Source organism: Geotrypetes seraphini, chromosome 2 (genome assembly GCF_902459505.1).
Source record: "Geotrypetes seraphini chromosome 2, aGeoSer1.1, whole genome shotgun sequence".
In the NCBI taxonomy this organism is placed as follows: Eukaryota; Metazoa; Chordata; class Amphibia; order Gymnophiona; family Dermophiidae; genus Geotrypetes; species Geotrypetes seraphini.
Window position 1 is genome coordinate 331,206,147 of NC_047085.1, and position 26,182 is coordinate 331,232,328.

Sequence of the window (26,182 nt, forward strand, 5' to 3'; positions counted from 1 at the left end):
TGATTTTCAACTTCTTTTTTTTTTTTGTTTGTTTGTTTAATCCTGCTTTCATCATTTTGTAGGTTCAGAGGAAAGAAGGTAGTGTACCTGACAAGAGGAAAAAAGCTATTAAATCAAAGGTTAGTAGAAAGAACATAAGCAGTGCCTCTGCTGGGTCAGACCAGAGGTCCATCATGCCCAGCAGTCCGCTCACGTAGCGGCCCATCAGGTCCAGAAACTTATATTTAACCCTCTATCTATACCCTTCTATCCCCTTTTCCTTTGGAAAATTGTCCAAATCCTTCTTGAACTCTAATACCGTACCCTATCCTATCACGCCCTCTGGAAGCGCATTCCAAGTGTCCACCACCTGTTGGGAGAAGAAGAACTTCCTAGCATTGGTTCTGAATCTGTCCCCTTTTAATTTTTCCGAATGCCCTCTCGTTCTTGTAGTTTTCGAAAGTTTGAAGAATCTGTCCTTCTCCACTTTCTCTATGCCTTTCATGATCTTGTAAGTCTCTGTCATATCCTTTCTAAGTCTCCTAGACAATCATAACTGAAGATCCAAGGATAACAAGAAAAAAAAATTGCCATGGCCCTGTCTAGCATGAGGTTGTTGCTGATTAATTAAAATGGTATCTGGAAGTTCTTGCCATTAACTACTTAAGTTGCATATGTTTTGCTTGTGTCTCATATATTTTTATTCTGGCATAAAATTAAAAAGTGCTTTTTAAAAACCTGCAGATCAGTGGTGGAGACAGAGACTGTCTGAATTCAAAAGGGCCTGGGATGGGCACGTGGGATCTCTCGGAGAGAGAAAGAGATAATGGTTACTGCGGATGGGCAGACTAGATGGGCCATTTGGCCTTGATCTGCCATCATGTTTCTATGTATGTTTCTCTGTATCCAGTTAGTGTTTAGCAAGAAAAATAAATACAATTAAAGAAAACGTTCAATGTTTTTCTTTTTTTGTTTAGTATCACTGCAGAGCTTCCTGCATTCCAAAGCTTCATCTAATACAAGAAATTTTTGTCATCTTGGTACGATTCTTAGTGTTTGCCCCTAAATTCATGTATTGTGCCAGCGCCCTATACTGCACAGAATTGGTTATTGTAAATTGTTCAAGTATTTGAATTGTATGCATTGTATACTTTCATATCTGAAATCAAAATATTATTTTTTGTGCATCTCTCTCTTTTTCTTTCCCCAAATAATACAGCAAGTATCGAGTGCTGGCCAGTGCTGTACAACTAACTAAAAAACACAAATTGGCAATTACATACTATTAGGTCTTGTTTACTGGGATTGTTTAGATTCACAGCTTTCTTTTTGGTGTGTTGTATGTTGGTAATTTGGGTAAGCTGAAACTGCACAATGGTGATAACTCTTATTTTGTAGAAAATTAACTGGTTTGAATTAAGGCCAGAAAGCATGAATTTGTGCCAATTATGGTGCCAATATGAAGCAATAAAAGCTCATAACATTTTATCCCAGGACAAGCAGGCAGCATATTCTCACATTTAGGTGACATCACTGACAGAGCCCCAGTATGGACCACTTTAAAAAGTGCATTGCCATTTTAAGACTTTAGAAAGTTCGCGATAACCCGAACTGTGCATGCGCGAGTGCCTTCCTGCCCGACGTAGGGCGCACGGTCCCTCAGTTTTCTAGTTTCCGCAGAGCTAGTAAGATGCGCTTCAGCTTCTGTTGAATTTCCTTTTTCTTCGCTTGCCTTCCCGCTCTTGCAGATTGTAAATTTTTTTTTTTTTTTCTATAATAGTACTTTCTTTTCTTTTTTTTTTTTTTTTAAAGGCGGTCTATTTTATTTTCCCGCTGCGGGATTTTGCCCACCAAGGCCTTATGGACTCTTTTCACCATAGAGTTTGATTTGTCAACGGCTGTCTTCCCGTCCATGTCCTGCCTGTCAACGGGTTTCAAAAAATGTGGTTGCTGTGCTCGGGCCATTTCTTTAACCGACCCTCAGCGCTGGTGCTTGCAGTGTCTGGGACCCGAGCACCATGCTGACTCTTGCTCCCCTGCTCATCCCTTTAGAAACACACTCTAAAAAAACGGTTACTTCAGCACAGGCTACTGTTCGGCGCTGCAATGGACATGGAGCCCAGTTCATCTCCGACACTGTCTGCGCCGCCCAAGACCGCACTGACCAAGATGACACTGAAGTTAGATCCACCAACGTTGATTCCGGTGTCGCAACTCACAGTGAATAAGCCAGCTAGGAAGCCTTCCCCTACTCCCTCTGGTTCTCGGGTCAAAGCAGCAGTGAGCCAAGTCCTGCCGACCTCGAGGAAAACCAAAAAACTTTCTGCTCCAATTTCGGTGAGTGCCTCGACATCGTCCTCATCGCCGGAGCATAGAGCCGCACCGACAGTACCAGCAAAGAAGCTAGCAGTACCGGTGCATACTTTGAAGTAACAGATTCAGCAGTTGCTTAAGGAAGAGTTACAGGATCAGCTACAAATGCTGCTCCCAACTCAAGTTTTTCCCATGTCAACATCGACTCCACCGGTGCTAGTCCAATCTGAGCCTTTGACACTGGTTGCGCCGGTTGTGGAGTCTGTAGGGGTGTTTCCTTATTTGCACCTGAAGGTTAGGCCTCTCTGACATCATCAAGCCTGAACCATTGTCTGCAAGAAATCTTCCCAGCACGAACTTTGCAAGAAGAGAGAAAGAAGAACACATCTTTGCTGTTTCTGCCTGATGCATTCTGGGTATGTACCAGAATGGTATTCTAGTCAAGGACATCCATCTATGTCTTCATAATTAGACTGTGTGATTCTTGTGGGAGTTATACTCCTATCCTGTTCTTATCTGTCTAACGGCGCCTGTGTCTCCTAGCCTGTATGAGACCTTAACACAGAAAGGCTCTTCATCTAAGATCTGTTTCTGGATTGGTCCAAGGAAGTCATCTGACGTGATCCAAGTGAAAAGGTGCTAATTATAATTAGTCTGTGTCGGGATGCGAGGGAGCTCACATCTTACCACAGGTATTCTCCACGCATCTATTTCTTAATAATAAAGACCTGAACAGTTACCTCGTGTGACTCTCTGCCTGAGAGAGAGTGAATCGGACCTTAAACAGCTCTGAATTCCATCACTTCGAAGAAACTTGGCTGCCAATAAATTATAGCTTACTAGTGGCTGACGAACACATGTGCCTGTAACCAAAGGATTTTCTACGTCTACTAAGCTGTAAAGAAACGATTTCCATTTCACCTAATTTTCGGCGGAGGCCTAATCAGATGGTGAGAATAAGGAACTTATTATCTTATCAGCTGAGGTTAGATAAGTGCATCCGATTGTGATATAGGATAAGGTTTGGAAAGCTACCTTGGTGATAACTGTAATCATTTTCTGCTAATCAGGGATTATTATTATTATAAGGAATTGTTTAGTGTGTGTAAGAATTAGTTTTACTTAGTTATCTAACAAGTGTATTGTGATAATTATGTACTGAGTTTCATTTATGTAATCAGATATTTTGTGAACAATATTTAGATATTGCTGCTGGCTTGTGAATTATATTTTTCTATTTTCATAATAAAAGTATTTCTCATTAGCTTGGGTCTTGTGACATATAAATAGACAAAGAAATTTGGACCTGGCAGAGTTTATGGTTTTCCCTAGACAAAACTATCAGACATGTAACTTGTTTATGTAACTGATTAGTGTACCATAAATCTCGCTACATGTCTCCATCAGTGCCGCCACTTCCTGTCCAGGAACCAACACCTACCAGTCACCAGCACCGGTCTTTTTCAAATCGGACATCACCTGACTCGACGCCAGTGAGATCTGGGAAAGTGTTGCAAAAGGTGAAACATCTTGAACCCTCGGTACCGGTTACATGACACCGATTTCTGACAGCATGAGATTCAGATCAAGAACCTGTTCTATCTAACCATGACGGTTCTCAAGAGTTTCCTGTTTTAACTGAGAAATCTTCTTTTTCAAAATTTTTGAGAGAAATGTCCGAGACCATGTCTATTCTTCTTCAAGATGACTCTAAATAGTCTAAAGAGTTTCTGGATGCTTTAGATTATGATCAGCCACCTAAAGAACTCCTCAGGCTCCCTGTTCATGATATTCTACGGGAGACCTTTTACAAAAATTTGGAAACGCCTCTTACCATTCCAGTGGCTCCTTAGTTGGACTCTTTGTATAGGGTAGTCCCTATTCCAGGATTTGATAAACCCCCGCTTCCACATGAGTTATGGACCGGTTTGGCAAGAGGCTATTCCAAAATGCTATGTTAGCCAACCGGTCTGCTAACACTTTACATTTCTTTCTCTACATGAACATCTGGTCAAGCAAGTTGCTATGTTCCAAAAATACCTCCCAGAATGTAAGCTTCCTGCTTTTCAACTTTTCATGGCTGACCTGCTACGGCTTTGTAAGTATATGGTTCGTTCCATTTATGACACTTTTTAACTTACTTTCCGGGCTGCAGCAATGTCAGTTGCCATGAGACTTCTGGCTTCGAGTCTCGGAGCTGGACGTCGATCATCAGGACAGGTTGCCCAATGCTTCTTGTCTGGGGGATGAACTTTTTGGTGCTTCCACTGATACCATTACCCAGAAATTGTCCACATATGAAAGCCGGTGGGACATTCTGGTGAAGCCCAAAAAGAAACCTCCTTCGTCCTTTCAGACCACAATCTTCCTATCAGAGAAGATTTGCTGCAAAATCCACAGCTCCTGTTCTGCTTCAGCCAAGGAGACAGACACAGCAACAACCGTGTCAGCAGCAGCAAAACAGGCTGCTCCTCAGAAGGCTCCTCAGCCTTTTGATGTGTTCCTTCAGAACATAGCCAACGTCACTATTCTACAGACTTTGCCTCAGCCCTTCTCCTGCTGAATGCCATCGTGGAAGTCCCCCCCCTCTCTCAGCAGCAGCAGGGATTCTACTCCCGTTACTTAGTTTCCAAGAAGATCGGAGGACTGAGATCCATCCTGGATCTCAGAGCTCTCAACAAATTTCTAGTCAAAGAGAAATTCAGGATGTTATCTCTCGCCCTGCTTTATCTTCTCCTCAATCAGAATGATTGGCTATGTTCTCTGGACCTCAAGGAAGCCTACACACATGTTCCAATTCATCCGGCATCCAGGAAATACCTCCGGTTTCAAATCAATCAATCAATGTCATTACCAGTACAAAGTTCTTCCCTTTGGCCTGACATCTTCTCCCAGAGTCTTCACGAAGTGCTAATTGTAGTGGCCGCATCTCTCCATTTGCACGACCTTCAAGTCTTTCCTTATCTGGACGATTGGTTGATCAAGGCTGTCGTCTCAGGAAGTGGTCCAAGCAGCATCAGACCATTTCTTTTTTTTCAGGTTCTAGGATTCAAAGTCAACTTCCCCATATTACATCTCATTCCGGCTTAATGTTGCAATTTATTGGGGCCATCCTAGACACCACCCTCATGAGAGCCTTTCTTTCTCCAGATCGCCTTCAAGCTCTCATACGTCTGTCTCAGCAACTGCTTCCTCTCCAATCGATCTCTGCCAGACACATGATGGTTTTTCTAGGCCACATGTGACACCACTGGCAAGGCTACACCTTTGCACTCCTCAGTGGACCCTTGCTTCTCAGTGGTCTCAAGCTACAGATCGTCTCTCAATATATATCTGTGATATCCCTTCTGCAGTCATTTCAATGGTGGATGATCTCCTCCAATCTATTCAGAGGTCTCCTTTTCCATTTACCCCGTCATCATAAGGACATCACGACAGACGCATCCCCTTATGCCTGGGGGGCTCATATGGACAATCTTCAGACTCGGGGTCTTTGGACCACCAAGGAATGGAAATTTCACATCAATCTCCTGGAACTCAGAGCGAAGTTTTATGCCCTGAAGGCTTTTCATCATCTACTCTGCCCTCAAGTCCTCCTCCTTCACACAGACAATCAAGTAGCAATGTACTACATGAATAAGCAAGGAGGCACGGGCTCTCTCCTGTTATACCAGGAAGCCCAAAAAATCTGGACTTGGGCAACAGCTCGCAACCTGTTCTTGAAGGCTATCTATATTCAAGGGGAGAAGAATTCCCTAGCAGACAACCTCAGCAGAATTCTTCAGCCTCACGAATGGACTCGACTCTGCAACTCTCCAGTCCATAAGAACATAAGAAACGCCTTCACCGGATCAGACCGAGGTCCATCTAGTCCGGTGCTCCACACACGCGGCGGCCCATTTAGGTACTCCTTTTTGGAGACCCGACTTTACCGTTTCCCTCAATATGATATGCAAGAAGGTGTGCATCCAACTTGCGCTTGAATTCCAGTACCGTAGTGTCCGCCACAACCTCCTCTGGGAGTGCATTCCAAGCACCCACCACTCGCTTTGTGAAACAGAACTTCCTGACATTTGTCCTAAACCTGCTGCCACTCAGTTTCAGGCTATGACCTCTTGTCCGTGTCACATCTGAAAATGTTAGCATTTCTGCTTCTTGGTCTATTTTATCAAATCCTTTTAATATTTTAAAATTCTCTATCAAATCCCCTCTCAGTCTTCTCTTCTCCCAGTTTCCCGAGTCGTTCTTTGTAGCTCAAATGCTCCATTCCTTTGACAAGTTTCGTGGCTTTGCTTAATGGGGCACTCCGCAGGTAGACTTGTTTGCGCCCTCCCCCCAATCACCAGTTGCCCCAGTTTTGCTCCCGGCTTTACTCTCCTTTCCGTCTGGAAGCAGATGCCTTTCTTCTGGATTAGACAGGCCTGTTTCTATATTCATTCCTTCCAATCCCTCTCATGTTGAGATCTCTGTTCAACCGAGAAGCAGCCACCATGATTCTCATTGCTCCACGGTGGCCCAGGCAACATTGGTTCTCCCTTCTACTTCAGCTCAGCTCCAAGGAGCCCATACTTTTCCAATATTTCCTACTCTGCTTACTCAGCATCAGGAGTCACTTCTACATCCCAACCTGCAATCTATGTACCTGACAACTTGGTTTCTCTCGGGCTGAGTTCTTCTGAATTACATCTCTCTCAGCCTGTACGTCACATTATTGATGCCTCCAGGAAACCAGCCACTCCACAATGTTACCAACAAAAGTGGACTAGGTTTTCTTCCTGGTGTCGTCTTCATCATCATGACCCAACTTCCTTGGCAGTGGAGTTGGTGTTGGATTATCTACTTTCTCTGTCAGACTCTGGGCTTAAATCTATATCCATTAGAGTCCATCTCAGTGCTATTACTGCTTATCATGTACCAGTAGAGGGAAAGCCTCTTACTGCTCATCCTTTGGTCTCCAAGTTCATGAAGGGAATTTTCAATGTCAAACCACCTCTCAAGCCTCCACCTGTTGTCTGGGACCTTAATGTGGTTATTTCCAATTTGATGAAACCACCATTTGAACCAATGGCCCAGTTCATCTCATGTTTCTCATCTGGAAAGTGGTCTTTCTTATTGCTCGCACCTCTGCCAGGTGTGTCAGTGAGTTACAAGCCTTAGTAGCAGATCCACCCTTCACAGTTTTTCATCATGACAAAGTGGCTCTACATACACATCCAAAGTTTCTTCCAAAAGTTGTCAATGAATTTCATCTCAATCAATTGTTCTGCCAGTGTTTTTTCCTAAGCCTCATTCTCATGCGGGAGAAACCACTCTACATACTTTGTACTGTAAATGGGTTTTGGCCTATTACATTGACCGGACAGAGCCTCACCAAACTTCTCCCCAACTGTTCATCTCATTTGATCCAAACAATTTGGGGCATCCTGTTTCCAAGAGAACAATTTCCAACTGATTGGCTGCCTGCATCTCATTCTGTTATGCTCAGAGTGGACTGGCACTGGAGAGTCGTGTCACAGCCCACAAAATTCGAGCTATGGCAGCTTCTGTGGCTTTCCTGAGATCTACTCCCATTGAAGAAATCTGTAAAGCTGCAACCTGGTCCTCAGTTCATACCGTCACTTCTCACTATTGTCTGGAGTCATTCTCCAGACGGTTCATACCATCACTTCTCACTATTGTCTGGAGTCATTCTCCAGACGGGATGGGCACTTCGGCCAATCTGTATTTCAGAATTTATTTTCCTAAAGGTCAACACTCCCACCATCCCATTTCTGTTAGCTTGGAGGTAACCCATACGTGAGAATATGCTGCCTGTTTGTCCTGGGATAAAGCACAGTTACTTACTGTAATAAGTATTATCCAGGGACGGCAGGCAGATATTTAGCAGGCTTCTTAGTTGGCTTATCTTAACTGAGGGACCGCATTCTCTATGTTGGGCGGGAAGGCACTCGTGCATGCGCAGTTCGGGCTATCGCGAACTTTCTAAATTCTTAAAGTGGCGATGCACTTTTAAAGTGGTCCATACCGGGGCTCAGTCGGTGACATCACCCATATGTGAGAATATCTGCCTGCTGTCCCTTGATAACGCCTGTTACGGTAAGTAACTGTGCTTTCTTGTACAATCCCACTTTATTCCGGGACCAATGGGTTATTTCCCTCCACCCACCAGGACTTTGTAGGAAGCCTCATACTTTGTAGGAAGCCTTATACCTAATCACCGTCTATGTGAACACCAGTCTTTTGTCCTACAAGCTAGGCTGTAGGAGCTTGTCTTTTCTGCTCGTGTTTTATTTCATGTAATTTCAGTCTTTGCGTTTGTAGTTTTCACCCTCATTTTATGGAGGTTCTCTGCTGGGACAGCTCCAGGTGAGGGAGATTGCAGACCTTTGGGAAAAGTCTGCTTCTGGAGGGTTCATTGCTTGTCAGTAAGCCCTCTGAACAGCCTGCATGTCAGATCAGGACTCAGGGACTGTTCCCTTGGGTGCTACTTCACCTTAGGTTTGTCTGCTAGTGGATCAAGCGCAGGCTGCATGGTTCCATGGCAGTGCGCCCGGGATCGTGGCCAGACTGTGCTCCTCCACCATGCGTTCTGTGCGGCATGCCAAAGGGTGGTGGAAATGACCAGCCGTGGATGTCAGGCCGATGGGGCAGTCAGAAGAGTCAAAGTTCAGTTTTCCAGCAAGTTGAAGCAGAGGATCTTCATGCGAGCTGTTTTAGCTCTATCTTCAGTGTTTTCCTATCAGCACATGTTTTTGTGAGTATAAGCTTAAGAGCTTGAATAAGAGATTTTTGGGGGGGTCTTTAAAAAGGGGTTTTAGATGGTTTCCCTCCACCCCTAAAATCACTGTATTTGAGGATTCTTTGTGATTTTCCTGGGCTATTTTTAGTCAAAATAGGCCCGTGGCCATCTTGGATTTTTCCAGATTTGAGAGGGCATAGGATGAAGTTAAGAGGTGATAGGCTCCAGAGTAATCTAAGGAAATACTTTTTTACGGAAAGGGTGGTAGATGCATGGAACAGTCTCCTAGAAGATGTGGTGGAGACAGAGATTGTGTCTGAATTCAAAAGGGCCTGGGATAGGTACGTAGGATCTCTTGGAGAGAGAAAGAGATAATGGTTACTGCAGATGGGCTGACTAGATGGGCTATTTGTCCTTTATCTGCCATCATGTTTCTATGTTGATTTTAAAGTTATTTTTTATACTTGCCAGCTTAATTTTTGAAAGAAAACCACATAGATGACTTCCTCAGGGTAGGATGTCATGGATTCATGCCTCATTTACAGTGGATAGCTGTCAGATGCCTAGCGCATTCTACGTGCGTTGCGGCTTGCAAGGGGTGAGGCTCTTGCATGGATTCAGTGCCTTTGGCCTCCATGGTGAAACGCAAGTGCATCTTGGGGGATAAACCTGGTAAATCCTCCAAACAGTCCCCATGTGGAATGCTGGGGTCGGCTCTTGCTGTGGAGGATAGGCTGTCCCCAGATATACTGTATTTGCCGGCGTATAAGATGACTGGGCGTATAAGACGACCCCCCAACTTTTACAGTTAAAATATAGAGTTTGTTATATATTCGCCATATAAGACTACCCCTTCTTCCGCACACCTTCTGCACAACAAATAAAACGTAAAAGAACATCAGAATTTATTTCAACAATTTTAATTAATTCACTAAAGCTGAATAGAACAATAAACCCATGGGAGCTGCCATGCTATTTGTTTTCTAAACTGTTAACCAAACTGAAACTGTCAATGATAGAAGGAAGATAACACATAGAGGGAGAGAGCAAGTGCCGGGCAAGTCCCTAGCAAGTTTGCTGGCATGACAGTTTCCCTTTAAAAGCCTTCAAAAGCCTCCTGTTCGCCCCCGCAACTTCCTTAAGAGCTAGACTCCACACCCGGCCGCATGTGCGAGAGACGTAGTAAAGAGAAAAGGGGTGGGGCCAGAGCGCCGCTACTTCCCGCTGCGCAGGATGAAGGAGCTGGCACCCTTGTCACACTGATGTCCCGCCATGGCCCCGCTGATGTCCCGGCAGGTTTACTAGTACCGTAAGCACCGTAAGGAGGTAAGGAAGGAGATGTTAGGGCATGTAAAGTAGAGAGTTGCGCGGGAACAGAAATCCCACCCGTCCCTGCCAAAGTCCCACCCGTCCCCGTGAGGAATCCCTCCGATCCCACCCGTCCCCGCGAGGAATCCCCTCCGTCCCCGCCCGTCCCTATAAACTTCAGAAATAGTTATTTCATTTAATTATGCTACTGAATTAAAGGCTCTGGTAGAAACCCATTTACAAATAAGCAAAAAGACTTTATTAATTTGAAAATATTAATTGGGAAGAATACATACTTTGTAAACGGGTTTCTACCAGAGCCTCTAATGTTTATAAATTTTTATCAACACAACTAATATACTACTTTATCCTGAAGCAAAAAAAAAAAAAAAAGAAATAGAATTCTTTTCCTACCTTTGTTGCCTGGTTTCTGCTTTCCTCATGTTCTCATTCAATTCCTTCCATCCACTATCTCTCTTCCTTCTGCATCTTCTATTTGCTCTGTTACTGTGCCTCTCCCTTTCTTCCCCCTTCCAAATTGGTCTGGCACCCATCTTCTTCTCTCCGCTCCCCCCATAGTCTGGCATCTGTCGTCTTCCCTGCCAGCGTCTTCTCCCTACTCTCTCTTCCTCATTTCCTTTGTGTCCTTCTCCCCCCCATCTTCCCCATGTCCTTTCAGCGTCCTTCTCCCTCTCTGTCTTTCCCATGGCCTTTCAGCGTCCTTCTCCACCCCTTTGTCTTCCCCATGTGCTTTCAGCATCCTTCTCCCCCCTCTGTCTTCCACAAGTGCTTTCAGAGTCCTTCCCCCCGCCCTTCCCATGGCCTTTCAGCGTCCTTCTCCACCCCTTTGTATTCCCCTATGTGCTTTCAGCGTCTTTCCCCCCCTCCTGTCTTCACCATGGCCTTTCAGCGTCCTTCTCCCCCCCTCCTTCTCTACCGCCCCGGGTGCAGCACAGCCGGCCAGGTCCCCTTACTTTTGTGGCACGTCCCCGACCGACCGACAACAGCCCCGGTCCGACAAACCTCCCTGCCCTTAACCGCGAATCTAAATTACCTTCTTACGGCTGCTGTAAGAAGGTAATTTAGATTCGCGGCTACAGGGCAGGGAGGTTTGTCGGACCGGGGCTGTTGTCGGTCGGTCGGGGAAGTGCCACAAAAGTAAGGGAACCTGGCCGGCTGTGCTGCAACCGGGGCGGGGCGGGCCGCCCCTCTCCCTTGGTAGCCACTCGAACCGCGAGGCTACTCTCCTTCTCCTTATCTGCCCTGCCTGCAGCACAGAGCCGAACGGAAGTCTTCCCGACGTCAGCGCTGACGTCGGGAAGACTTCCGTTCGGCTCTGTGCTGCAAGCAGAGAAGGTAGGGAGAAGAAGAGCCGCGTACATCCAGAAGACTGAGTACATCCAGCCCCGCAGGAGCCCCGCGACCCTAGGGGGCGTCCCCATGGGATCCCCGCAACCCTAGGGGGCGTCCCCACGGGATCCCCGCGACCCTAGGGGCGTCCCCGTGCAGCTCTCTAATGTAAAGTAAGGGCATGTAAACAGTACCCGGCGTATAAGACGACCCCCGACTTTGGGGAGGATTTTAAGGTACTGAAAAGTCGTCTTATACGCCGGCAAATACGGTAGTTGATATGCTTTATCAGGGAAAATTTTTTGGGGGGGGAAGTCTCTGCCAGCCTTCTTGCCGGTTTCAGGGACCCTTGCGACTGTGGTCCAAGGTCTTTTCTCGTGCCTCCTCTAGGGGGTGTCAATAGATATGCAGGTAGTGCCCGCGGTTGCATCAGATTCATTTTCCATACCTCTGCTTTTGCAGGAGGGGGTGCCGCTTTGGCAGGTCTTCAGGATCTGGATTACTGCAGAGCCCCTGATTTGGGGGAGGATCCTATTGTTTACAGATTTTTCAAGCATGCGCTTATTGTGGATTTCTGAATTTCTACAGGCATAAAAGATGCAGTCTGAGCTGCCTGTCACTGCAGAATGTTCCCTCATGAGTGACCAGAGGCCACAATCCGCTTCTTTTCTCGATCATCCTGTCCTAACGGACATCGAAGAGACTCCTGAGGGACCCTTGAATTGTGGCGAGTATTTTCTGGAATCCACAGTGGGCCATTCAGAGAAAGCAGTTCGGCTGCAGGCCCCAGTCCGCAGATTACTCAATATTGCAACCATAGAACCTGTTCCAGAGCAAGACTTGGAAAGATGAAGTATACTGAGTATCTCCCAGAGCCCAAGGAAAGGCTCCAACGATTGGAGACCGATTCTGGACCTCAAGGCGGTCAATGTGGCGCCGAAAGTGCCTGGCTTCCGCATGGAGATGGTTTGCTTAGTGATAGCATCGGTGGCGACGGGAGAGTTTCTAGCCTCCCTGGATCTGACGGAGGTGTATCTCTACATTCCCATTTTTCTGGACCACCAGAAGTATCTGAGGTTCAACGTTTTGGGGCAACATTTCCTTTTTTTAAAAAAGATTTCTTTATTGATTTTCAATTCGAGTACAAAGTGCAATAAATTTTACATACAATTAATATCATGAACAGCACTTACATTCGATCAAAGAATAATACAAAATATATTTCCTCCCCTCCCATTCTCCCTGGATGTGTGTGCAAATCAAATAGAAAATAAAGGCATTATACAACTAATCGGAGTTAACAAAATTCGTTAATGGACCCCCATGTTGTTTTAAATAGTTTATGACCCAATATTTCTGAATTCATTTTTTCATATCTATAACATAGACAAAGTTTCCCACCGAAAGGAAAAATTTAGCCTGTCCCAGTTTTTCCAGTTCTTAGTAATCATTTGTATGGCAATCCCTGTCATAATTATAAAGAGTCTGTTTTTATACCTGTCTAATGGATTTTTAGCGTTCAATTGGTTCAATTTCCAATTTGTGGCGATGCCCTTTGGGTTGGAAATAGCCCCCTGGACCTTCCCCATAGTGATGGTGGTGGTGGCAGCCCATCTTCGCACCCTGGGTGTCTTGGTTCACCTGTATCTGAACGACTGGTTGATCAGAGCTCCGATGTCAGGCTGTTCATCAGGTGATGCAATTGCTGTAGCGCCTGGGCTGGGTGATCAACTTCAGGAAGAGTCACCTCGAGCCGATTCAGGATCTGAAATACCTGGGCATTCGATTTCATACGGATAGAACAAAGTGTTCCTGCCTGTCAGGAGATGCTTCGGCAGGTTATTGGGGTCCTTCTGACCACTCGGTTCCCAGTGGCATGGCAGTAATTCCAGGATCTAGGGACCATGGTGGCAACGATTGATGTGATTTCTTGGGCCAGAGCCTGCCTGCATCTGCTGCAGGCTGCACTGTTTTCTCGCTGAAACCACCAGTGGGACCTGCTGCATGCACCCCTGCCCTGAACAACTATGGCACATAACAGTCTTGCATGGTGGTTATGACCCCTCTCGCTATCCTCGCTATCTCACTATTGGGTGATTCTGTCTATGGATGCGAGTCTCAAAAGCTGGGGACCGTCCCTGTTCAGGATTAGTGGTTGCCTTCAGAGTACAAGTGGTCTATCTATCGCTTGTAGCATTGGGCGATTGAGCTGGCTCTTCTCAACTTCTCCATCATCAAGCTATCCGCACCTTCTCGGACAATGCCACAGTGGTGGCTTATGTCAATCGGCAGGGGAACATGAGGAGTCTCTCTCTGAGCGTTGAGACTCAGCTTCTCTTCTGTTGGGCGGAGAGACATCTTGTGGTGCTGTCAGCAGTGCTTGTGGCAGGACTGGACAACGTTCAAGCGAAATTTCTGAATACCATAAAGTGGTTTCTGTTTCAATGAGTGTTCAGTTACATAGTTGATCAGTGGGGGTGTACCACGTTCATTCTCATGGCGACTGCGTCCAATATGAAAGCAGATTGGTTCTTCAGTCGCCATTGTGATGCCAGCATTGAAGGCCTGGTTGCGCTGGTGCAGCCCTGGCTGTGGGACAGTCTACTATATGTCTTTCCTCCGTGGCCCATGATAGGGCATCTGTTCAGACAGCAGCCAATGGAGGTCTGAGTCACACCCGATTGGCCAAGGCGGCTATGGTATGCTGACTTGGTTCGGCTTCAGCAGGAAGGGGGGCTCCGGCTACCTTGCCATCATTGCCTCCTCGCTCGGGGTTCAATTGCAATGCAGGATCCGGACCACTTTGAACTTATGGCATGGCTTTTGAGCGCACGGCCTTGAATAGCCGGGGCTGTTCTTTGGCTGTGATTACCACATTGCTAATCAGCGAAAGGAAATCCACAGTGGCTGTCTCTCTGAAGGCTTGGAGATATTATCGGGCTTGGTGTGGCCTTTGACTGGTGGACCTGGCTGCTCCATCGGTCTCTTGAGTTTCGAAGCTTCAGGCTTTTTCTGCTTGATTCCTTTTCTGTGTTTTACAGATTCCAGTGTGATGCTGTGTATTCTTTCTTTTTTTTTTTCTCAAAGTGGTTTCCACTTTCCATGTGAATCAGGAAGTTCTGCTTCCTGGTTTTGCTTCCTCTGGATCGAGGGAGCAGGTGTTGCAGTCCTTGGACGTGCTCAGGATCTTGTTTCAGTACCCTGGAAGTCATTAATGAGTTTTGCCTCTGCCCACCTGTTTGTTCTGGTGGGTCCTGCCTGCAAAGGTAGGCCAGCTTCTAAGGCCACCATTTCCAGGTGAATCCATATGGCCATTTCCTCAGCTTAAGTTGTGGCTGGAAAGGAGCTCTCTCCTCCTCCTCCCTCCCCCCCCCACGCACACATACACTTTTGATGTGGACACATTCTACTAGAGGTGTTTTGTCGTCTTGGGCAGAATCGCCGGCTGTTTCTCTGGATGAGATTTGCAGGGCTGCTATCTGGTCCTCCTTGCATACGTTCACCAGGTTTTGCAGGATGTGGCTTTTGATGCCTCTGTTTGGCAGCAAGCTCATCAGTCCCACCCTGAATTTTTGAGCCTGCTCCCACTGGTCCTGGAATAAAGTGGGATTGTACAAGAATGAAAGATTTAAGTTCTTACATTTGCTAATCTACAATCATGTGAGAAAACTAGGACACCCCATGAAATATTCAGTTCTTTCTTAAGAAATGTTCACATATCAATGTAAAATCTTTTTTTATTTATCTCTGGAAAAGAAAGTGATGTAATTGCAGGTAAACAACAAAAATTCTCCTTGATTTACTCATGAAACAAAAGATATCCACAAAAATGTGTATTCTAACTGAGAAATAAATTAGGACACTTCTACATATCCTCCCACTTAAAGTGGCTCAAATCACACAGAGGTGTATCACATGTCAGGTGCACATGATTAGAACATCATTACTCAGCATTTTGAAGGAGGTTTGCCCTACTTAAACTTCAGACATTTAGTTTGGTGTGCTCATGACTGCTGTGGTGAGAGTGAACACCATGGTGAGATTAAAAGAGCTGCCTGAGGCCTTCAGAAAGAAGATTGTAGCAGCTTATAATTCTGGTAAGGGATTTAAAAAGATCTCGAAAGAATTTGACATTAGCCATTCCATGGTACGGAAAATAGTGTACCAGTGGAGGACATTCTAAACAAATGCCAACATGCCCAGAGCAGACTGCAAGATGCTAAAAAGTCTCCAAATTTCTTAAAATGTCATCATGGGACCTACAGCAGGCTCTTAATACTGTTGATGTGAAAGTGCATGCCTCAAAATCAGAAAGACTGCACAAATTTAACTTGCATGGGAGGTGTGCAAGGAGGAAACCTTTGCTCTCTAAGAGAAACATCAAGGCCAGACTGAAGTTTGCCAGAGAAAACGTAGACAAACACCAGGACTTCTGGCATAGTGTTCTATGGACAGATGTGTATAAAATTGAATTATTTGACACCATAAAAGAGGACACGTTTGGCATACACCAAATACAGCATTCCAGGAAAAGAACCTCATGCCAACTGTGAAGCATGGAGGTGGAAATGTCATGGTTTGGGGATACTTTGCAGCAGCAGGATCTGGCCAGCTCACCATCATAGAATCCACTATGAATTCTACCATGTATGAGAGGGTGCTTGAGGAACATGCGAGGACCATCTGTAGAAAATTAAAGCTGAAATGGAACTGGACCATGCAACACCACAGTGACCCAAAACATACCAGTAAATCCATCAGGGACTGGCTGTTGGGTTTTCAGGATTTCCACAATGAATATGCACAAGATCTATTTGCATGCACTGCTTTCAATGCATATTCATTGGGGAAATCCTGAAAACCCGATTGGATTCCAGCCCTCAAGGACCGGAGTTGCCCATGTCTGAGTTATTCAAAACAGCCAGGAACTTCTGTAGAGGATAAGAACAAGAAAGAAAGGGGAACAGGGACACTCCACAACAAAAGTCAATTCTGCTCATATCAACAAATGCAACAATGAAAAATAAGAGAACATGTCATACAACATTAGAAACCTGAAGAAAACAGTACTACAAGGAGACACAGCCTGCACTGTCAGAAAGGGACACCCCAAAACTAAGTGCTAAACCATTCTGATGACATTCTTATTAAGGCTGGTCAGAAAATAGAAATCCAGCTTACCAGTAAATGCAAAGGCAGATAATCGGCGAATTAGCAAGGGTAAAGGGTGGGTTCCCGGAATAAAGTGTAGATTTACAAGATACAGGTCATGTGAAAAAATTAGGACAATGTGTGACGGCGGCCAAAAAAGCCAACAGGATGCTGGGAATTATTTAAAAAGAGATGGTTAACAAGACTAAGAATGTCATAATATCCCTGTATTGCTCCATGGCGCAACCTCATTTAGAGCAGTGGTATTCAACCCAGTCCTCAGGGACCACCTGGCCAGTTGGGTTTTCAGCATATTCACAATGAATATGGATGACAGAGATTTTGAAAACCAGACTGGAAAGGTGGTCCCTGAAGACTGGGTTGAATACCACCGATTTAGAGTATTGCGTTCAATTCTGGTCTCCTTATCTCAAGAGATATAGTGGCACTAGAAAGGTTCAAAGAAGAGCGACCAAGATGGTAAATGAGATGGAACTCCTCTCGTATGAAAAGAGACAAATGGTTAGAGCTCTGCTTGGAAAAGATAGCTGAGGGGAGATACGATTGAAGTCTACAAAATCCTGAGTGGATCCTGCATTGCAATTGAAACCTGATGCAGTCCAAGATGGTGACAGCATATTTCCAAACTTGCTTATTTAATCACTTAAAAATCAGCTGACTGACTAATGGTCCATCACAGAGCTCCCCCTTCAAACCAAAATCATTCATTCAACTTTAACATTAAGTCCCAGTGGATTAACTGTTTTTAATTTAAAAATCCAAATTTGTTCTTTGTAATTAAGCTCTCACTGAAAATATCACTGTGCAAATTTAAGATAAGTTTGATATAATTTATGTCTTTAAAATATAAATATGTAAAAAGAAAATTGTGAAAAAAAAGTTATGATGGGGCCAGTGATTATGTGATGTTTAATTTCCTATGGGTGATGAAATCTTGAGCAGTTAGGGTGGCATCACTGAGGTCCACAAAGAAATTAAATGAAATTTCTGGTGATGAATGAATGAAGCAATAGAAATATATTGGGTATTCACATTGAGGTTTGTATAGCCATGCTTACTTTTGCAATCCTGTTTGTGCTGGCCTCCACAACATATCCCAGGACCTTGCAACACACTAATGTCATGACAAACTGACAAGAACTGCTGGCTTAGAGTATAACTAGATGAAATTTAGGTGTTTATAAAATGATTTACCAATTATTTTGGTAATACCTCATAAATTCTTTCTGTAATCCCACTTGAGCTTTTTGATTTAGGTTGGCTATAAATGGTTAAATTAATAGTACATTAAGGGATTTTGGATAGCTTGGTGCCCCAATATTCTTCAATAATGAGTTTGTCTTCTGAAGAAGTTTGAGCCCTTCTTAGGTTCCAAGTTTTTATTATGTAGCTGAGGTCACCATTTTTCAGTTGGGTTTCTTGCTCACAAAACTGAGAATAGGTGGCATTTTTCAGTTTCTAACGTCAAGTAAAACAAAATATTTTTTATTCCATCTTTTTTTTTCCTTTTAGGCTATTACACCAAAGAGGCTTCTAACTTCCATCACTGTAAGTGCAAATACCAAATTTTCATTTTTAGTAATTTGTTGAAATCGTTACCTTTCACAGCTTTAGCAATAAAAAGGGTTGTTGACCTTTTATTGGAAATTTGAAAAGGGCATTCAGAAAGCAAGTCTTTGTACAACTGCAAATTTGACCATTAAAAGTAGAAACAATCACAAGACTCCAAAGAGGAAGAGTAAAAATAAGATTGACAACTAGGGAACATAATGCCAAGTGCTTAATTTCACCCCTTGGCATTATTTTTGTTTCTAAACCCAAAGTAACAGGTAAAACTAAAGGACCAGCTGCGAGGCTAAAATGGCGGCAGAGTAGTGTGTGAGCAGACCCGGTCTCCACACTACTAGCAGAAAATCTGTAACTTACCCCAACGAGAGCGGGTGAAGCTACACCAATCGGCGCTGGAGTGAAGTAGGAGCTTGTTGCTCCCTTTGTGGAGTTTTCACCAACCCAGAGGAGCTGCGGTGCGAGATCGCTGAGCCGGTACTGCTTTTCGGTGGCTTGGCCCGAAAGGGAGGAGTGCAGGAACAGAAGTGGAGGCGTGGCTTGGCTCCATGGAGCGACGGGGCCGCGTATGAATGGCACACAGAGGAACTTAGTGCCGGCTCCGAAGTGCGATGAGCCTTCTTTGGTGCAGGCTCTTTTCGGCACACACTCTCTTCTGGCTCAGGAGGAGCACGAAAGTGGAGGCATGGCTGAAGCCCAAGAACAGTAGGGCTGACTGGAGTGCAGGAGCAGAGACGTGGCCTAGACCTCTGGACCGCCTGGATCTTTTAGAGTCCATTGGAGCAGAGTGGAGCTTCAGAGGAGAGGTTTCTGCTGCGATCTATCAGGGAGCAGAGAGAGCTGGCGGAAGACTCCCAACCTGCTATCAGGTAACCTCTAATACAGAAAAATTGATCTGAAGCGCTTCCCTTCCACCGAGAGCAGGGGCCAAGAGGAGCTGAGAGGAGACTGACATGGACAAGGAGACATTACTTAAGCTCCGGACCCGGAGAGCACTAAGGAGCTGAGCTGAAAAAGGACTGTGACAGAGGTCTTTTATGTGGAGTTCTCTGAAGGCCCTCTGGCAGTGGTAAGCCCATTTAAATTTCAAGACTGTATATATATCTAAATTTAAGAAGCATTTCAGTTGAGAAAAATAAAAGGAGACGTGGGGACTATGACTAATAAAAAAAACAGGCTTGATTTGAAGATGTTTGCTTACCGACCAGAAGATACAACAGAGGGGCTAACACCGGAACAAAATCCAACACAGGAAGAAGAGGAAGCAACTACGCTTGGAAAAGAAGCTTTAGAGCCAATTGAAGCTCCCCCAGCAGATATGACGCCGGCCAGCAAGTGGGACCTACAACAATGGATGGCCGACATGAAGCTTTCTTTAGCAGTCTTCACTTCAGACATCAAAATAAATATTGATGGCCTTCATAAAAAAATGGATGATATGGCTCAGAGCCTCCAAGAATTTGAGAGAGGGTTATTACGCACAATCAGGAGATAACCGAAATCAAACAACATTGCAAACAAATAGACCTATCAGTAGAAGAATTGCTTCTTAAAGTAGAAGATGGAGAAAATAGGTTAAGGCAAAATAATTTAAGATTTCGGGGAATCCCCGAATCGGAAGACCTCAAAGAACCATCAGCCCTCATACAAGCCACATGCCATAAGTTCCTACAAGTAGGAAACCCAGATGCAGAGCTTCCAGTTCTGGAATTTGAATGGATACATCGAGCTCTGGGCCCACGCAAATCAGAAAGACCAAGGGACATAATAGTATGTTTCCTAAGATATCCACAGAAGGAGAGAGTTCTGCAAGCAGCTCGGAACATTGGTCATTTAATGTGTAATACGTAAAAGTGGAACTGTTTGCGGATATCTCTCCAGCAACCTTGAAATGGAGACAAGACTGTCGTGAAGTAACTAGATGCTTGCAACAGAACAATATCCGTTACAAATGGCATTACCCATTTGGGATTTCTTTTATCCCAGAACAAGCAGGCAGGGTACTCTCACAAGTGGGTGATGTCATCCGACGGAGCCCCGATGCGGATGCCTCACACGCAGACTTGCTTGAAGAAACTAGAAGTTTTGAGTCGCCCGCGTATGCATGAGTGCCTTCCCGCCCAGTGCACAGGGCGCGTCTCCTTAGTTCTTAGTTTTCCACGGAGCTGAGAAGTCCGTCTTTGACTCTCTGCGTTCAACTTCGTTCACTTTTGCCTTCTCTTCGACCACGGTGTTTTATTCGTCACGAATCGCTGTTTTCATTTGTTTTAATTTGTTTAAAAAAAATAATAATAAAATTTTTTTTCATCTTCCGTTCGTTCTCTGGGACGGGCCGCTCGGCCGCAGCCCGCGTGTTTCAACTTTGCGGCGGCTATTTTTCGGCCAATGTCCCAGCCTGCTACAGGATTTAAGAAGTATAGCAAGTGTCGATGCACGATCTCCCTTACAGACCTTCACAGACGCTGCCTCAAGTGCCTTGGGCCGAAACATCATCCAACCTCGTGCCTGCCTTGCCTAACACTTCAACCTCGAGCTTTCAAGCGTCGTTGCAATTTGGTGGATAAGCTCTTCGACATGGAGTCTCCATCTGATCCCTCGACTTCGAAGGCGTCTTCGTCCTCGACTTCCATTGATGCTCCTTCGGCGCCTCCTGCTTCCACCTCGAGCCTCATCAAACCTTCATCGTTTGCAGCAGCTCTTGCTTCGACGCCACCTGCTGTATCTTCCCCTGTTTCATCAGATCAGATAGCTCAGCAGTCGGTTCTACCGGTGGTGATTAAAGTGTCCAAGACTACTAAGTCGAAGCACTCTCACACTATCTCGAAGGAACCTCCAGCCAAGGCAGGTGGGCCGGTTTCAGATGCAGAACCCACCTTGCCGGCTTCTTTCCAGTCCATCTTAGAGAAGCAGTTTCTTCAGTACCTTACCATTATGGGTCCTAAACGGCTTCCTATTATCCTGCCTGGGCATTTAGCAGGCTCTTGCGAGGTCGAGCCGCCTCCTATGTCCCAGACGGGACCTTCACACTCTTCGCAGGGAGCAGAGTCTCTGCGAGTGTCTGATCTGCCATCCAAGCACGAAAAGCAAGGAGTAGATTATTTGCGAGTGCCTCAACGAGAATCCTCACACTCTCAGCAAGGAGCAGAGTCTTTGCGAGTGCATCGAGGTTCTTCTTCCAAGCCTCTGGAGCTTCGCTCTACAGCCTCTAGCCCTAATCACACAATGGCATCAGCTCCTTGTGTCTCAGAGGCGAAGTCTCCTCGATCCTCAGGATCTGGTTCTAGGCACAACTCTCATCATCGTTCGAGGCCTTCATTAAGGCATTCTTCCAGGCATCGTTCTTTGCAAGATATTCCCTCTTCCTCGAAGCCTCGTTCTGCTCCGACCTGAACCAGACCGCCAACTCCTCGGTCGAGGTCTCCGATGCCAGACCTCGAGGATGTTCCTCATCCAGTTGCCTCATCCAAGTCACCAGGTTCCTTCGATGATTTTTTTCCATGCCGAAGCTTCTTCGACACAAGCTGCCTTGACGTCCTCGAGTCCTTCGCGAGACCAAGCCTTACCAGATCAGCTATCCTTTTCTTCTTTCTTGCGACAGATGGCTCTGGATTTGGATGTGAAATTGGATACTGGCTCCAAATATTCTAAGGAATATCTAGAAGTCATGCGTCTCCCTCAACCTCCGGCTGAGAGTCTCAAGCTTCCTCTTCACAAGCTTTTAAATCAGACTTTTGCTCAATGCATGGAGACTCCTTTTTCCATACCAGCAGTTTCAGGCAAGTTGGACTTGAGGTATAAAACTGTGCATCACAAAGGCTTTGAGAAGTCGCAGCTTTCTCATCAATCCCTGCTTGTTGAATCCTCCTTGAAGAGATCCCATCCTTCCAAGGTCTATGCCACAGTTCCTCCTGGGAGAGGGGAAAACTATGGACAAATTTGGACGTCGCATCTACCAGAATGCTATGATGTCCTCTAAAGTTCTCAACTATAATTTTCATTTCATTACTTATTTTGAATTTCTTCTTTCCCTTCTGCCGAAGTTTTTGGCTTATATGGACAACCAAATGCATTTTTAGTTTCAAGAATTGATTGCTTCTTTCTCTTAATTGCATCTCTATCTCTTTCAATCATCATATGACGCTTTTGAGCTATCTGCTCGAGCGGCTGCTTACTCAGCGGCTATGTGTCGTCTTGCCTGGCTTTGAACCATTGACATGGACTCTAACCTTCAGGACCGTCTGGCTAATCTTTCTTGTCAAGGCAACGACCTCTTTGATGAATCCATCGAGGCGGCCACCTAGAAGTTATCTGACTATGCAAAATTATTTGCTTCCATCGTCAGACCCAAGCCAAAGCCAACTCCACCAAAACCTACACATCCTCCTGTCATCTATCAGAGGCGTTTTCTTCCAAAGCCGGCTCCTTATACTTGTCCTCCTTTGAAAAAGCAGCATCCTCAGAAACAACAGCAATCTCAACCTTCTTCTGCTCCTAAGGCTTCTCAGCTTTTATGACTGTTTACAACAGAGCATAACCTCCGTCGTTCTGTCTCTGTCCCCTTTTCTCCCTGTCAGAGGTCGTCTCCATCATTTTTACCACCGATGGACGATAATTACATCAAATCTCTGGGTGCTTACCATCATCGGAAGGATACTCTCTTCATTTCGCTCAGCTTCCACCAGAGCTTCCTCCAAGAGAGTATCCTTCCAATCCATCCCAGACCGCCGCTCTGCTTCATCTCCATGCCATTGAGCCTGTTCCACTGGAACCAGCAGGACAGGGGGTTTTACTCCCGTTATTCCTTGTTCCGAAGAAAACAGGCGATCTGCGACCCATTCTGGATCTCAGGGCTCTCAACAAATTTTTAGTCAAAGAAAAATTTTGAATGTTGTCCCTGGCACCTCTTTATCCCCTTCTAGAACAGAATGACTGGTTATGCTGTCTGGATCTCAAGGAGGCCTATACTCATATTCCTATCCATCCGGCCTCCCGTCAATACCTCAGAGTTCGGGTGGAGAATCTCCACTACCAATACAGAGTTGTACCCTTTGGCCTGATCTCGTCTCCCAGAGTGTTCACCAAGTGCCTAGTAGTGATAGCAGCAGCTCTACGGAATCATGGTCTTCAGGTATTTCCCTACCTAGACGACTGGCTCATCAAAGATTCCACATTTCAAGGGGTTATTGTAGCGACCCAACTGACTATCTGATTCCTACAAAGTTTGGGATTCGAGGTCAACTTTCCCAAATCCCAACTTCATCCTTCACAGAATCTGCAATTCATTGGAGCTGTTTTGGACACTGTCCAGCTCAAAGCATTCCTTCCTCAAAAACCTCTGGAGACTCTTCTGCAACTTTGTCACACAGTGTCTTCCAGATCTTCCATCTTGGCAAGAAACATGATGGTTCTTTTGGGTCACATGGCCTCCACAGTACACGTGACTCCTTTTGCCAGACTTCACCTCAGAAATACCTCAGTGGACCCTGGCATCTCAATGGACGCAAGTTTGCGATCCTCCTTCCCGACAAATTTCAGTCACTTCTTCCTTCAAGAAGTCTCTCCGCTGGTGGATGCTCTCTTCCAATCTTTCCAGAGGCTTGCTTTTTCAAATGCCCCCTCATCAGAAGGTCCTCACGACAGACTCTTCGACCTACGCTTGGGGCGCTCATATCGATGATCTCCGTACTCAAGGCCTCTTGGACCAGTACGAATCGTCAGTGTCATATCGATCAGTTGGAATTCAGAGCGATCCTCAAAGCTCTCCATGCTTTTCAACATCTCCTTCACGACACAGTAGTCCTCATTCGCATGGACAACCAAGTCGCCATGTATTATGCCAACAAATAGGGAGGGACAGGATCTGCCTCCTTTTGTCAACAAGCTCTGGAGTTTTCAGACTGGGCAATTCGTCACAACACCTTTCTCAAGGCTGTCTACATTCAAGGGGCAAAGAATTGTTTAGCGTACAATTTGAGTCGTCTCCTGCAACCTCACGAATTGACTCTCCATTCCTCTCCTCTTCGTCACATTTTTCACAATGGGGAACTCCACAGATCAACCTCTTTGCAGCTCCCCACAACTACAAACTGCCTCAGTTTTGCTCCAGGATATACTCTCCTCACCGCCTCGAGGCAGATGCTTTTCTTCTAAACTGGACAAATCTTTTCCTCTATGCATTTCCTCCATTCCCTCTCATTCTCAAGATTCTGGTCTAGTTGAAGAACGATCATGCCACCATGATTCTGATCGCTCCTCGATGGCCGAGGCAACCCTGGTACTCCCTTCTACTTCAACTCAGCAGCAGGGAGCCATATCTTCTACCGGTTTTTCCTTCTCTGCTTACACAGAGTCGGGGATCTCTGCTTCATCCAAACCTGCATTCTCTACACCTGACAGCCTGGTAACTCTCAACATAACCCCTCTTCAGTTTTCTCAATGTGTAAGAGACGTTCTAGAGGCTTCTAGAAAGCTTACAACTAGACAATGCTATCACCAAAAATGGACTAGATTTTCTACATGGTGTTTTTCTCATAAGGAGCCTCAGCATTCCTCCTTAGCTTCTGTATTGGACTACCTTTTGCACTTATTAAATTTTGGCCTCAAGTCTACATCTATTCGAGTCCATCTCAGTGCAATTGCGGCTTTCCATTAGCCTATTGAAGAGAAACCCCTCTCTGCTCATCCAGTGGTTTCCAGATTCATGAAAGGACTTTTCAATGTCAAACCTCCGCTCAAACCGCCTCCTGTGGTTTGGGACCTCAATGTTGTCCTTGCTCAACTTATGAAGCCCCCAATTGAACCAATGGATAAGGCTCATCTGAAGTATCTCACTTGGAAAGTGGTATTTCTCATTGCTCTCTCTTCTGCTCGACGAGTCAGTGAGCTGCAAGCTTTAGTCACTGACCCACCATTCACCGTGTTCCATCATGACAAAGTGGTTCTTCGTACTTATCCGAAATTCCTACCTAAAGTGGTCTAAGAATTTCATCTCAACCAATCCATCGTACTTCCAGTGTTTTTTTCCAAAGTCTCATTCTCACCCTGGAGAATCAGCTCTTCATACTCTGGATTTTAAACGTGCTTTGGCCTTCTACTTGGAGCGTACCAAACCACATAGATCTGCTCCTCAACTTTTTGTCTCCTTCGATCCAAATAAGTTGGGACATCCTATTTCTAAGCGTACCATCTCCAACTGGATGGCGGCTTGTATCTCATTCTGCTATGCCCAGGCTGGATTATCTCTTCACAGTAAAGTCACAGCCCATAAAGTCAGAGCAATGGCAGCTTCAGTAGCTTTCCTTAGATCTACACCTATTGAGGAAATTTGCAAAGCTGCTACTTGGTCCTCGGTTCATACCTTCACTTCTCACTATTGTCTGGATACTTTCTCCAGATGGGATGGACAGTTTGGCCAAACTGTATTACAAAATTTATTCTCCTAAATTGTCAACACTCCCCCATTCCATTCTGGTTAGCTTGGAGGTCACCCACATGTGAGAATACCCTGCCTGCTTGTCCTGGGATAAAGCACAGTTACTTACCGTAACAGGCGTTATCTAGGGACCGCAGGCAGCTATTCTCACAACCCACCCACCTCCCCTGGGTTGGCTTCTCTGCTAGCTATCTGAACTGAGGAGACGCACACTGGGCGGGAAGGCACTCACACATGCACGATGCGGGCGACTCGAAACTTCTAATTTCTTCAAGCAAGTCTGCTTGTGAGGCGTCCGCATCGGGGCTCCGTCGGATGACATC

The 26,182-nt window shown here is 45.4% G+C and overlaps 1 protein-coding gene across 4 annotated transcripts in view; it reads left to right on the forward strand.

Annotated features, from left to right (window-relative positions):
- Positions 1-26,182, forward strand: part of ANLN (anillin actin binding protein) — a 321,192-nt gene that overhangs the window by 189,285 nt on the left and 105,725 nt on the right. For 2 of the 4 annotated variants that reach the window (XM_033930208.1, XM_033930207.1), the window contains exons 16-18: positions 63-119; positions 957-1,019; positions 18,374-18,409. In XM_033930208.1, coding sequence (XP_033786099.1) covers positions 63-119; positions 957-1,019; positions 18,374-18,409 — 156 coding nt within the window. The remainder of the gene's footprint in view (positions 1-62; positions 120-956; positions 1,020-18,373; positions 18,410-26,182) is intronic. The other 2 variants (XM_033930211.1, XM_033930210.1) reach the window with 1 other exon arrangement.